This window comes from Manacus candei, unplaced genomic scaffold (assembly GCF_025592945.1).
Source record: "Manacus candei isolate 608988 ecotype Guabito, Panama unplaced genomic scaffold, ASM2559294v1 h1tg000016l, whole genome shotgun sequence".
Taxonomy (NCBI): Eukaryota; Metazoa; Chordata; class Aves; order Passeriformes; family Pipridae; genus Manacus; species Manacus candei.
Genome location: NW_026138064.1, coordinates 2721653 through 2734884, shown reverse-complemented (window position 1 = coordinate 2734884; position 13232 = coordinate 2721653). Strand labels below are relative to the sequence as shown.

At 43.1% G+C, this 13232-nt stretch overlaps 1 protein-coding gene across 2 annotated transcripts in view; it reads left to right on the top strand.

Moving 5' to 3' along the window:
* Positions 1-1847: 1847 nt before the first annotated feature.
* The window catches only part of CHD1 (chromodomain helicase DNA binding protein 1), a 60042-nt gene continuing 48657 nt past the window's right edge, over positions 1848-13232 (top strand). For both annotated transcript variants that reach the window (XM_051782560.1, XM_051782559.1), the window contains exons 1-2: positions 1848-2192; positions 3927-4135. In XM_051782560.1, coding sequence (XP_051638520.1) covers positions 4083-4135 — 53 coding nt within the window. In that variant the 5' untranslated portion in view covers positions 1848-2192; positions 3927-4082. The remainder of the gene's footprint in view (positions 2193-3926; positions 4136-13232) is intronic.

The window sequence follows — 13232 nt, the reverse complement described above, 5'->3', positions numbered from 1 at the left end:
ATCTTCTTCACTGTAGCTAGAATGGGGTTATGTTTTGGATTTGTGCTGCAGTGATGATAACACAAGCATATTTTAGTTACTGCTGAGCAGGGCTTACACAGAGTCAAGGCTTTTTCTGCTCCTCACCCTGCACCACCAGTGAGCAGACTGGAGGTGCACAAGGAGTTGAAAGAAGACACAGCCTGGACAGCTGATCCCAACTGACCACAGGGATATTCCAGACTACACAGCATCATGCTCAGTACATAAAGCTGGAGGGAGGAGGATGGGGAGACACTTGGAGTGATGGTATTTGTCTTCCCAAATCACCATTACATGTGATGGGGCCCTGCTCTCCTGGGAATGGCTGAACACCTGCCTGCCCATGGGCAGGGGTTAGGCAAATTATTTTGTTATTAATTACCTTAAAACAGTTACTTTCATTTTGAGACTCTTGAATTTACACTTCAGTCCGTTGCTCTTGCAGAGCTTGTCTATCACAAAATATTCTCGTTCAAGCTGATTTGGGCAAACTTAAGTGCTTCAGTAAGAAACATAGTGTAATTATATCCTTCTTGCAAATTTTGTAGCAGTTTTCTTGTCTGACCAATTTCTAATGCAATTTTTTTAACTCTACAGGTATATTTTTTTCTCTGCCGTCCCCCACCGAGATTTTGTGGTAATTTCCTACGTAGTGCTTAAGAGCTGGGCTCATGTGTATGCCTCATCTGGCCTCTGCAGTGCCTCAGTGCATGACAGCCAACTCCACACTGGGCCAGGTGGGCTGAAGGCTCGAGGAAACTCCAGCAACTCAGTTGAAGGGTAGTGGGTACATCAGCTGTCCACACTCCACTGAGCATTGTTCACCCTGGAAGGGCAGCCATGAGGTAAGCTATAGGCCCAAGAGGTCTCCAGCTGACAGACTGTGGCTCTGATGTTGGGTCCTGGCCAACACAACTCTTCAAGCTTGAACTGATTTGACAGCTGCTGTGACCACCTTCCTCTTGTATACCCACACGGTAACTGGCTTCCTTCAAGCTTCCCTTCGTTGATGAGCAGTGTTTTCCTGGTGATATGACTCCTTGCACCCTTGCAGGTGTTCAAAGGTCTGGCAGTAATGTCGCCATAATCCTCTTGCAGCGACAGAGCCTTATGACCGGGTGTGCCTGCGCCTGGCAGAGGGCAGGTAAGCTGCTTCCTCTTCCCAACGAGGTGTTGTTTACAGCACGCCCTCATTCAGCTGCTACTTTCCTTTGCCGCCCTGGGAGCTTTTGGGCACGCAACTTAAACGTCTTTTTGTGTGTGTGTGTTTTTTGGGGTTTTGGTGTTGGTTTTTTTTTTCTACGGGGAGTCTCGTTAAACTAACGCTGACCACTTTGCAAGGCATGGGCGTAGGTCCGGGCGTATCTCCTTGGACTCAAGGAGGAAGGCCAGCCCCCATCCAGGGCACAGTGCAAGCCCCGATACCACTTTTGACAGCGTCGCTGGACTGAGAAACGCGGCCGCGTTTGTCGCCGGGCTGTGATTTCACACCGACAAACCCCAAACAACCTCCCGCGCCGCGTAGCGCGGAACCGCGCCGGGCTGCGCTCGGGCCATGGCGCCCCTTGGGCCGCGCCCTGCGCCCGCACACCGCCATGGGAGCCCCTTCCCCGCGCCAGGCTGGGAGGCAGGGAGGGAGGGACGGCAGGATGGCGGGCGGGCGCTGCCGCCGAGCCCCGCTAGCTCCCCGAGCGCCAGGCCGGGGCCCACCTCCGCCGCGCTGAGCGAGGGCCCGCGGCGCGGCCCGCCACCCCCGGCCGAGGCTCCTCCTCCCGCTGCCGGTCGGTCCCAGGGCGCAGGGCTGACATCACGCCCGGGGTTTCCATCCGACCGCGGGAGGGGGAGGCTGCGCGGAGTGGCGGCGTGATGGCGGCGGTCGGCAGCACTTAGGAGGAGGCGGCGGCGGCGGAGCAGAGAGGCGCCCACCCCGGTTCTCCCTGCGCCCCTCCCAGCGCGGCCAGGGCCCCATTGTTCGAGCGGCAAAGCGAGCGAGCCCGCGGCGCAGGCAGCGCGGAGCCGGCGAGAGGAGCGGCGGCCACCCAGGCCCCGCCGCGGCCACGGGAGCCGCCCGCGACACGGGGCTGCGTACGAGCTCCCCGCGGGGTACAGAGCGACCTCGGGCCGGGGGCTCCCCGGGGAGGGTCGGGCCGGCCGGGCTCCGCGCACCGCAGGTAGGCAGAGGCCGCCATGGCCGGGAGCCGTGCAGCTGCCGGGGATGGGAGCGGGCGGGGGGGGGCGGGCGGTGCGGAGGAGATGCGGCCCGAGGCGCGCTGCCGGCCGCGGAGGGGTGGATGCCCGGCGCCGGGCCGGGTCCTTGGGCCCGCTCGCTGTTGTCCGCGGAGGGAGGGAGGGAGGGATCCGCTGGGACCGACACGGGCAGTGGGGTCGAGCTGCTCCCGCTGGCTCCTGCGGGGGGAGCCAGTGCGGAGCCGCCCGGGCGGCCGGAGAGCGGCCGCGGCTCCACTCCGGCCGTGGGGGGCGCCGGGGGAGGCAATCGTGGAGGGCGGCGGCGGCGGCCTTGGAGGCGCTGCCAGGGAGCGGCGGCCGCGCAGGCCGCGCCGAGAGTGGGGCAGGCGGACGGGCCTGCCCGGACTCCCTGCGGACGAACGGCTAGGGATCGGGATCAGCGGGGAGCGGGCGGCGGGGAGAAAGTTTTGTCGCCGCCCGCGGTGTTCCCCGGGGCGCTGCGGGTGCGGCGCTGTCCGCGCGGGAGCGGCCAGGTCGCCGCCGTCGCCTCCGCGGGATCCCTGAGCGCGCTGCGCGGCCCCGCCGGGGCTCGGAGCTCCTTGTAGTCGCTCTGCCCTCGCTCATCGCCATTGTTCGCAGGCCGGAGCGGCCCGAGCGCAGGGCAGCGCCCGCCCCTCAGCGAGGGTTCCCCCTTCACCGCCGAGGTTGGGGCTGTGGCGTGTTCGAGGGGAGCACCCCGGGGCAGGCAGACCCTAATCGCCTTCACACCGTTGATTCCGAGGGCGCAACTCTTGATCTGATTATCAGTGAGTTTATACTTGCGGCCCATTTCCCGTGAGCCCAAACTTTCTCTGGGTTCACCGGATACTGACTGCAGCGATCTGACTTAAGATACGCATGTATATGGAATAATTATCATTCCATCTGTGAGATCTTGCTGGTGTGAATTAGTGGGGACTCTTGTGTTAAACGGGACAGTCTTTAATTTTCCTGCTCCTCCCCACAGGTGTATGTAAGCATTATGTATGTACCTGGAAATGCCTCCACTGTGTTTTATGTATGAAATACATTTTACTAAGCAAGCCTTAGCTGAACCTTAATATTTATGGGTTTTTACCTGCGTGTACAAGTAGGCATTTTTTTCTTTAAAATTTAGATTTACTTTGTTCTGAAGTCAATACTATGGTAAAAGTTAAGACATGAGGTATAGTACAAGTATGCAGTAAACTGTTCTTCTCACCCTGCAAAAGCTAAAGAAAATGTAATTTTCATAACAATTCCTATTCTGCAGCTAGTGGTTTGGCAGAAATCACCATCTTCATAGCATCATCCACGAAAAGTTTCATAAAGGAGCATAATGGCATAAAGAAGTGTATATTGGGACCCAGATGGAGTCAGACAAAAAGCTGGACAGGTTTTCTATGCATTTTTTATATTTTAATTAGCTCTTCCATTTTTTTAAAGTGTAGCTCCTAAAAAGACCTGTTTTTTGTTTGTTTTCACTGCAGGAAAAACAATTTTTTTTTCTCAGACAAGAAAATGGTGATAAAATGTATCAGCAATGAACAGATAGCACAAAAAAAGCTGGTTTTGAATTACAGACATGATGTCAAACATGCCCCCTTTCACTGTTAGTGAAAAAAACAGCTTATTTTTGGTATCTCTTTAATTGCAAACATACTTTGAAATTGTGTTAATGTTTTTCTTTACTGTCTTAGGTATTTTTGGAGAAATCTTGAATACCCGGTGAGAACACTAAAGCAAACACGTACAGAGTCTGGAAGACGTACGGAGTACCAAGAAGTGGATTCCTAATATCCACCTTGTAACCTGAGTGGACTTTTATTTATCTTTTCTACTTCTTACTATTTACAATGAATGGGCACAGTGATGAAGAAAGCGTAAGAAACAGTAGTGGAGAGTCAAGGTAAGCACTCACTCATTTCAGTTATTCTTGGCTATATAGTAGGCTCCTATACTTTGTTTACTAAAACTAGTTTATATTTGAACTTAGTGCTAAAGCTTCATGGTTAACAAGTGGATCATAGTTAGGAGGACTGGACATGCTTTCTTACAGGTGCTTCATCTGCTTGTTACATTCACATGGTTTCAGCTAAGAATGGGAATGATCTTGTATACATGTTACATAATAAAGCTTAAGAAGTATTAAAGCCACGTCAGCATCCAACAGAATAGTATTACTCTTCTGAGGAAATAAAGTGTGTGAAGTGTCAAAAGTGGAAACGTTGAATTCAAATGTTAAACTAAAGCTACGGTCTATAAAGTGCCAGGCACACATGCGTAATATGTGTTGTATAAAAGCCTAACTAGACTGTCTCCAGGTGGGGTAGTGGTTTGTTCAGTTTTTGGTGAGGAGTACTTCGTGATTCTGTTAGTCTTCAGAACTGTCACAGTAGTATAACTGCAAGTGCTAACTTTGTATTTGTTATCCGAAGTGAAAGTACTCTTTCGAGTTGTGTTTTTAACTAAAAAAATAAAAATCAGTCCTCTAATGTTGAATTATACTCTTACAGCAAGTGCTGAGGGTTCACATGTCCGGAAAAGCCTGATTAGAACATCCTCGCATCCATGCAGAGTGACAGCCAATTTCTAGGGGTGGAATTAAGTTCTTTTACTAGAATGGTTCCAAGTTCAAAAAGTCCCTCCTGCGCTACAAAGTTTAGATTTCTAAAACTAGAAATATGATGAATGCTAAAGGTTTAAAAGTCAACTTGCAAATAAAAGGTGGGTTTTAGGCTTCTGTTCTAAGAGGCGATTCTGACCATGCTGTTTTTCTGCCCCGCTATCTGTCTGGTCACAGCCTGGTGAACTGGTTAGCTAATTCTGTCAGTCAGAGGGTCATAATGAAAACTAAGTTTTGCAGACTTTGTGGAAACTTCCAGTTGCGTAGAGAGAGATCTAAATTACTGTCTCAAAGAAGTGCAAGAAGAACATAGTTGCCAGCTGATCATGTGCTGGCCGTTAAGCTTGCAACTTACCACAGTGTTTGATGGGCTGGGAAGAAGGGGAAGAAAGAAGTGATTTAAGTGACTCTAGGTGCAAATCGCAAGGATATCTATGAACAGTAAAACAAAAAATACTTTAATAATTCTTGTGTATTTTTATGTCAAGTTTCCTGGTGTACACAGGATTGTCCCAGAAAAACAGTAAACTTTCAGCCTTGTGAATAATTTGTAGGTTCTAATACATAATAATTTTTGAAAATGTCTGCTTTCATAGAAGTTGATATTGTTTCAGTTAGCAAACAAGTTTGAAGTTCTTCTGGTGAGGGGCAAAATATTCCTTGTTACTTAAACCCAACCGAACAACAAAAAATTCCAACAAACTTGAACTTACCCGGGACAAATCTGATGATTTTGTGTGTGAACTTTCTTACTACTTGAAACAAGCCACCTTGCTAAAGATTTGTGGAAAAACTATGTTGTATTGAACTGTGACTGCCCATAAAAACCAGTGTATCAAAATTATTTAAAAGCTGTAGCAGTTCAAAAGACTAAACAAGTTAAATGTCATGAAGTTCTCAGCAGCCTAAGGAAAAGTAGGTATCAGAAGGATACATAGTACTCAAATTTTGATAGTTGCCTGTGGAGCGAGACTTTGTCCTTCATCTTAAATGTCTTGCTGAGCACATTTTAAAACTTCAAAAAGATTTAAAATGCAAAAAACTATTTTTTTCCTGGGCTTGTGTCCCTTGTTAACCCCATAGCCTAATTCACAGGCAAGTCTTGGAAAGCTTACTTTCATGTTTGACATGCATTATCAGGAAATCATTCTTGTAAATGAAATGTGAAAACTTTACATTTTACATGATGGAACTCTGTCCTATCTAACCTAGTTCCATTATTAAAATAATACAGAATATCCTTATATGACTTGCCCTTGGTTTTTAGTCTTTTTTTTTCTTTTTAATTTATAGGTTTCCAGTACTCGAGATGGTTTTCACTCCAAGGGGAGTTGCCTTAGCAAGCTGCAGACAGATAGCTAACTGTAACTTGGGAAGTGTTGTGGTAATTAGCCTTCAAATCTGAAAATGTGAATTTTACGGAATGGAACTAGAGGTCACTAACAGAATATGTTTACTAAGCTTCTAGTGGTCCCATTCCATGCAGAATGCTAGAGAGGGAAGTGGAACAAGTGAAGAAAGCAATTGAGAACTGCTAATGGCAGTAAATTGCAAAGAAGATCAAATTCAAAAATTAGTAGGATAAAAGAAGAGATGAAGGCAAAACCAGTGATAATCTGGGCAGCGGCATTGGTGATAACTACAAGAAGTCTTTGAAAACTTGTGTCAATTTACAAATTTAACACTTTAAAAGTGCAGTAAAGCCATTCACCAGCCTTTCGTGTCTGGTGTAAACTCCTGTGGCTGTCCTTCTGGAGTGACAGTCTTGAAATAAAACCTGATTTAGGGGAGCCACCATCATAACTCTAGACAGTTAAGCAGTGGATCAGGGCTGCATTTGCAAAAATACACAGGCAGAGGACACAGCATCATATTGTTTTATGGAAATAATTATGACTTGCAAAAGGTGTGGAAAGTCTCTAGTATTCTCAGCAGTACAAGGGCTGGAGAAGGTTGATCGTAAACCTTCGACTATGCATGGATCTGCTTTGTGGTAAAGAATGGTAGCTCTCCTTAACTCACTGTGTCTGGCTGTGAAGATGATTTTTTTTCTGAAGTGTGTGAGAGGAATGACCAGTTTGCAATTCTGCTGCACACCTTGCCAGGGTTGCATATGTTCATCTGTCTGCTAGATGACTAGAAAACTTTCCCTTGTTGCAGGTGTTGATCCTGAAGTTCTGTTTTGTTACAAGTGGAAGAGTACATGGCCACACTATTTGGACTTTCCTTGCCTATTTCAGCAACCTCTGAAGCTCTAGATCAGTACTAGAACCAAACATGATGGAAATTGAAGGCTATCATAAACACTTACCTAGTCTTGTTGGTTGGTGTTCTGATTTTTGTCCAATAATCATGTGGATTCTATTCTCCAGCTTCCTGTTTACTTGAAAAAACTACTCTAGTATTTTTAAGTAGCTCAAGGTAAAATATCAAAGGTACTGTTCGTCTGGAGAGCGAGTGTAGACACACAGAGTTTACAGCAGTACTCTGCGAAGCTGACTCCTAAGCGAAGCATCTTTGTATAGTGTTCTTGAAAAGAGCTCCATTACAACCTTCAATATGAATAAATACATTCAAGTTATATAGTAATAAGAAAGCTTAATCAGCAAGGAAGGGCAGTTATGCCTGAACTGCAAGGTAAGTACCAGGTAGAACAGGGACTGCAGCAGTGAAACATAGGTGCTAATTGAATAACAATCTGATTTCCCATCTCATTGCTCTTCCTGTGTTCTTGCAGACCAATGTATAGAGGCCTTGATGAAACCTTCCATTCTGTAGGTAGTAAGACATGTGCTCAGTGCAGTATAACTGGATGGTAGCTACCTGGGGTGTAGTTCTCCCATTTTTGCAGTAAGCAGAGGGCAGCTGCTAACACCAAAGACTTCTACAAGTGTTTGCACACTTAAAAGTCATTGCTAATAGAAGATAGTAATTTCAGTGGGTTTAATTCACTTTGTGGATTGAATAGTCTGTGGACCACAAAAGGTAATTAAGTGAAGACCAAAGACTTTGTCAGCAGGTTTCAATTCGCTATATAAATTCATACCTTTCATAGGAAGGAAAAAAGATATATTAAAAGTCACGACTTTAGGTTCTTGCTTTCCTGAAATGTAATTGGGAGTTAAAACAGAGATTGACCAAGCAGAATTATGCACTGGATTATTTTTGATAGTACTTTAATACATAATAAAAGTCTGTGTATACAGCAAGAGAGAGCATATACATAAAACTATATGTGTGTAGATGGATACTTACTGCACAGGATTTCTCAGATCAACAAAAGAACCTGATTGGTAAAGAAAACTATTGGTAGAACTTACTGTAAACATCTAGTGACTAAAGCAAGCTCCTCACTTCTGTTAGCAGTATTTTTCCCTTTAATTAGCAAATTACTCTTTTATCAGGGGTGATCTCTTACAGAATTGAGCGTACTAAAGCATGGTAAGGTGTCACTATCCAAGTTAAAACATCTTTTGACTTCTTTTTGGAAGAGTTCAGATAGAACATGTATTGAGATATCCAATTAACATTGGATAGAACCAAGTGTGGGTTTTGGTGTAGTGGTTTTTGGTGTGGGCTTTTGTTTGTTTGTTTGTTTGTTTGTTTGTTGGGGCTTTTTGTCTAGAAACCTTTCCAGCTAAAAAAAGAAATTATAAACTCATGATCCAGATGTGATCATACACATGGTTTTAAGTTTGGCTTTGGGAGTCCTGCTGAGTTTATCCAGGTCCTGGTTATAGTCTAACCTAACTGGATGGCAGATACCTATTCCACATATTATAGATGCAGTTCCACCATTCTGTGAGTTTCACGATTTTAGCTGATGCAAGCTTTTTGCATTCCTCAAAACAGAGTGAGGTTCTGTGAAACAGGCAGTCTATACACCAGACCTATTCAGATGTGGCCCCTCAAGTGGCTTCTTTTTTTCCAGTTAAATTCCGTGTAATACTTTTTTGCTGGTGGTCTGCAAGGAGCTTCTGGGAGAGACATCATGGTGGTGTGTCTCAGTCCAGCTGCATATTGAAGGTGGTTGCTCTTAAGATGTGTGACTTGTGTCTCTCAAAGACTTGCAGTGTGGTTCATAGCATTGTGTAAGTTGGTAGGTAATCAGCAACATTTGGTAGATTGAACATAATACTCTTTGTGCCCTCTGTTTTTTATTGGCAGCAATAAATAACATAAGTCATCCTTATGCATCTAGTCAAACAGTGAAGATTTCTTGCAAAAAAAAAATTAAGAAACCCTCCACTTACATGATATTTGCCTAAAGAAACTTGCTTGTGAACTTGCAATTTTAGGAGTTTGGTACTCTGTGCAGTTCATATTCAAATGCTTACCTGTCTTCAGCTTGTTTGAAAAGAAACCAACAACCAAACAAAAACCAGATAGTCCACTGTAGTCTCAGATGCTTATCAAAGGCCCTGCAGAAAGTAATCTCTTTTTTAGTATGTTGAACTTCATTTTGCATGACTTGGTACTCTCCTGCTGTTCTTGAAAAAGAACATTATTAAGGTAACTTCACCTAATGAATGCACTTAAAATCTGTGACAATAAACTACCTGCTCTTGGATTCATTATTATCCTAGACCTTACACGGGAGCTTAAATGCTCAACCAGTTCTTTTGCAATGTGACTTGTTTAGCTTTCCATTTTAGGATTTATATTTCTGGTGCCTAGTTCCTCATTGTGTGATCTTCTCAGGGGCACCTTTTTTTAAGGGATAAGCTAGTGAAGCTAAACTTAAGACTATTGAAAAGAACTGATGGCTCTGTGTCAGGATACTTGCTTTAAGCCTGTCATCTCCCCAAAACATTCCCCTTTTTCATTTTAAGGGGTGGTAGTTTGGAAAAAAGATAATATTTCATGTTTGTTTTAACCTTTTACCTCTTCTGATACCTTCATTAAGCTATGGTGCTTTCTTTCAAAAGAGTCTGCAAATAAAACTGCATTCAGGTATGCATTTGTTGTGAATATGTAGAGACTAGTCAGAAACAGTGTTTATAAAAAAGAACAGAAAAATTCCTTCAGTGTGTCAGACTTCCATATCAAATCAGATTTGACCTGTGCTGAGTAAAATGCAACTATCAAGGGCTAGAGGTAAGAGGTTTCTTAATATGTCCTGAAGGGTGCTCTTTCTAGATTTATACCTCATTTTGTCAACATGCATGAAACTATAATTTTTCATGTAGAAATTCCATCCTGAGAACTGCTACTCATTTTCAGTGTATACTTTTGCCTGCTGCTGAAAGTTATTAGTGACAGCTGACTTTTTGATCATTGCCGTGGTTTGTTTGCAGGATAGAGAAAAAGTCTCACTGCAGCAGTACTGAGATCATCACTGGTGCTTTATCAGTCACGTTTGTTTCTATTTTCCTTAGCCTTATGACGGTCCACTGTTTCATACTGTCTTTGTTTATTTTGGTGGTTTTTTGTTTTGGCTTTTTGGGTGTTCATTTTTTCCTTTTCTTTTGAATAAAGTGAATGCAATGTAAGGTTTCTTACTCAGGAGCATGCCATTTTCATATTACCTTTTTTTTTTAATAAGTAATATATTTAATTTGCCTGGAGCTGGAGGAGGGAAGAAGGCTTATGTAATGCACAGAAGGACGACTGAGAAAAGCAGTAATTTCATTTTGAGTAATGGAGTTAAGTGTCTTAAAAGAGCATAAATGGTCTTTATTGGTTAATCTTGGTAAACATTTTTTTACTGTATCTATTTTATTAACACCGCCTCTGTTTTGTAGCCCTGTTGTTTTCATCTACACTTCCTGTTCTAATTTTTATGGTGTTTATAATTTCTTAGGCGCTTTGCTTCTTGGAAGAAGGTAAGGAAAAAAAAAGTTGGACCACCAAGTAAAGTTGGTTAGAAGACATCAGCAGTACAAGAACAGGGCAAAAAGACATGATGTGACACAGTAAAATAGGGTGAATTTGACAAACACAGGTTTATGGCAAACATTCTCAGTTAACTGAGAAAGAAGTCTTGTATGCTGGCTATTTGGCTGATTATATAATTGTGGCTTTTCTCCAGAAAAGTTGAATGAAGAGAAGCAGGTTCCAGCTCTGGACTCTCCTGCAGAGAGACCTTCTCGACTAAGTTAGGAAAAGGTGGGGGAGAGAGAAACGTCCTCATTTATGCTAACTGGCTGAAAATAGCATAGGTTTTCTTTTACTTTCTGGTTTCAATCAGGCTTTTGTTTGGAAGAAAGAGGTGGATACAGTTGCACAGAGCACAGACAAAAAAAGGCTGGTTAGGTTGTACTCAAACCATCTCTCTTACTCTACCCTAAATGTCTACGGCAGCATGGTAAGATAACCACTTTTGTGTTTTGCTGAACTGTTTCCAATAGGATCATCTTAAGCAAAGACCCTGGCCTATACAGGAAGAGGAATTGTCAAGAAATGTGCATCTCCTTTTCTGCAAGGGGGACTCTGAAGAGAAGGGACTGGAAGCGCTGTTCCTGAGACACTGTTTATGTAACAGCATTAAACAGCAGGAGACAGCTAATTGTGACAATACTCCATCATTGAGGAAATATGTAATGTTCCTTGTATCCTACTCCTAGAGATATGATACCAGAATCTTAGTAATTAGTAATGCCAATTCAGGTGATTAATTTTCTGGAGGTCAGTGATGCTGCTTTGCACGAATGGGCATTACTTGTTGCAAGGAAAGTTAGTCAGATTACGGACCCTAGTTAGACTACATCAGCTGACACTTAAAGCTCCTTGTCTAGAAAATAAATTGCTTATAGACTATGTTTCAAAAAACACAGGTGTAAAATTAAAGAATCCCATAGGCAAAAGTGGACAAAAAAGCAACCAAGGGTGTTGTAACGATCTCACAACTCTTAGCTCCCTGAATTTATGTTTTAACATCTTTTTTGCAGAGCTTAGGTTCTGTTTCTTTAATGCAAGTAAACTTTCTTGCTATCAGACAGGGGGGTTTTGTCTTTAATGCAGCAATGATTTTAAAAATCAAATTTTATTACAGTGTGAAATGTCTTCACTTATCATTTGGTTTGCAATGGTAGCTTCCTTTGCTACTTTCAGAAAATACACGTTTTCTTATTTTGCACCTCCTTTTCAAGGAAGATAAACCATTTCTGGAATTCTGCTGATAAAAGTTGTTAAAATAAGAGATTACTTGTCTTCAAGCTTTTAGACCTCTCTCAGGGCTATTATGATTATTTTTGCCTTGGTATATAGCTGGCTGCTAGGGTGTCCGCTTCAGCAGATAGGAAAATTTCAGCTGAGTTACTATAAATATGATGAAACTTCTGGATCATGTTTGTCTTTTCCTACAAACTTCAAAAACTCAATTGCATTTCAGAAACTCTGCTGAACAGGCTCTCTAAGTTTGCAGTGATGCTGGTAGACAATGCAGTGTGTTGGGAGTTGTGCGTGCTGCTGCTCATTTTCTCAGTCACATCCACAATACCACGCTTCATGGAAAAAGGGAGAAGGTATTACACCACGTAGTAGTGTAAAGACTTGGAAAAGGACTTGCAGTGTGTCGCAATTCAGTGTGGATGCATGTACTAAAACTGAAAAATACCAAAGACCCCTTTTTCATTTGAAGTCTGTTTAGCTTTTTTTAATAACTCTCTATTGATTTCTAGTGGCTTATACTTCAGTTTCAGGACAGGAGTCTCAAGAAATACTGTCTGTTCACTCCTGCTTGTTTTTTCCCCCTCTCCTTATGAAAACAGAGACTGTTTTAAAATGGTTTATCTGTTCTTCCTATTGGTGGTACTGACACCATAGGGGAAAATAAAGAGGGCAGCAATAAAAATGAACACACTGGTGAGGACTGAGTGTGTTTTCAAAGTATTATAGGTCATATTGTTTCCAGTGGTGTTTGAATTGTGCAAAAATTTCTCTAACTCAGAGCAAGGGTAGGAGTAGTTAAGAAGAAATTCTACAGTTCTGCATATTTTGTTTCTGCCTTCCCCCTTTACTGTGAAGAGATGACAAATGTAAATGCTCTTGAATTCTGTGTATGTAAATGTGTGTACCTTTTCTTAAATAATTCCATCTTTACTCTTAGGCTTAGCATCTAGCATACTAGGATTTAATTTGAATTACTACTCATGTGGAAGAGAGTTGTAGTTAATTCTGCAAAAGGGATTACAGATCTATGTTCATTTTTAATAGGCAAGGCTTGCTCAATATGTCTGGGTTAAGGAGAAATCAAGGCTTCTCTTCCTTGTTTTTTTATCACATAGTGCAGTGATTTCCAAAGTTCTTGTTTTTGCACTCCTATCAATATTTAATCACACATCTTTAATGTATATATAGTTCATTTATAAATTATGTACATGCAGTAATACCTGTACTAGTACCTACATTACAAAACGTACACAAGAAGTAGAAGATT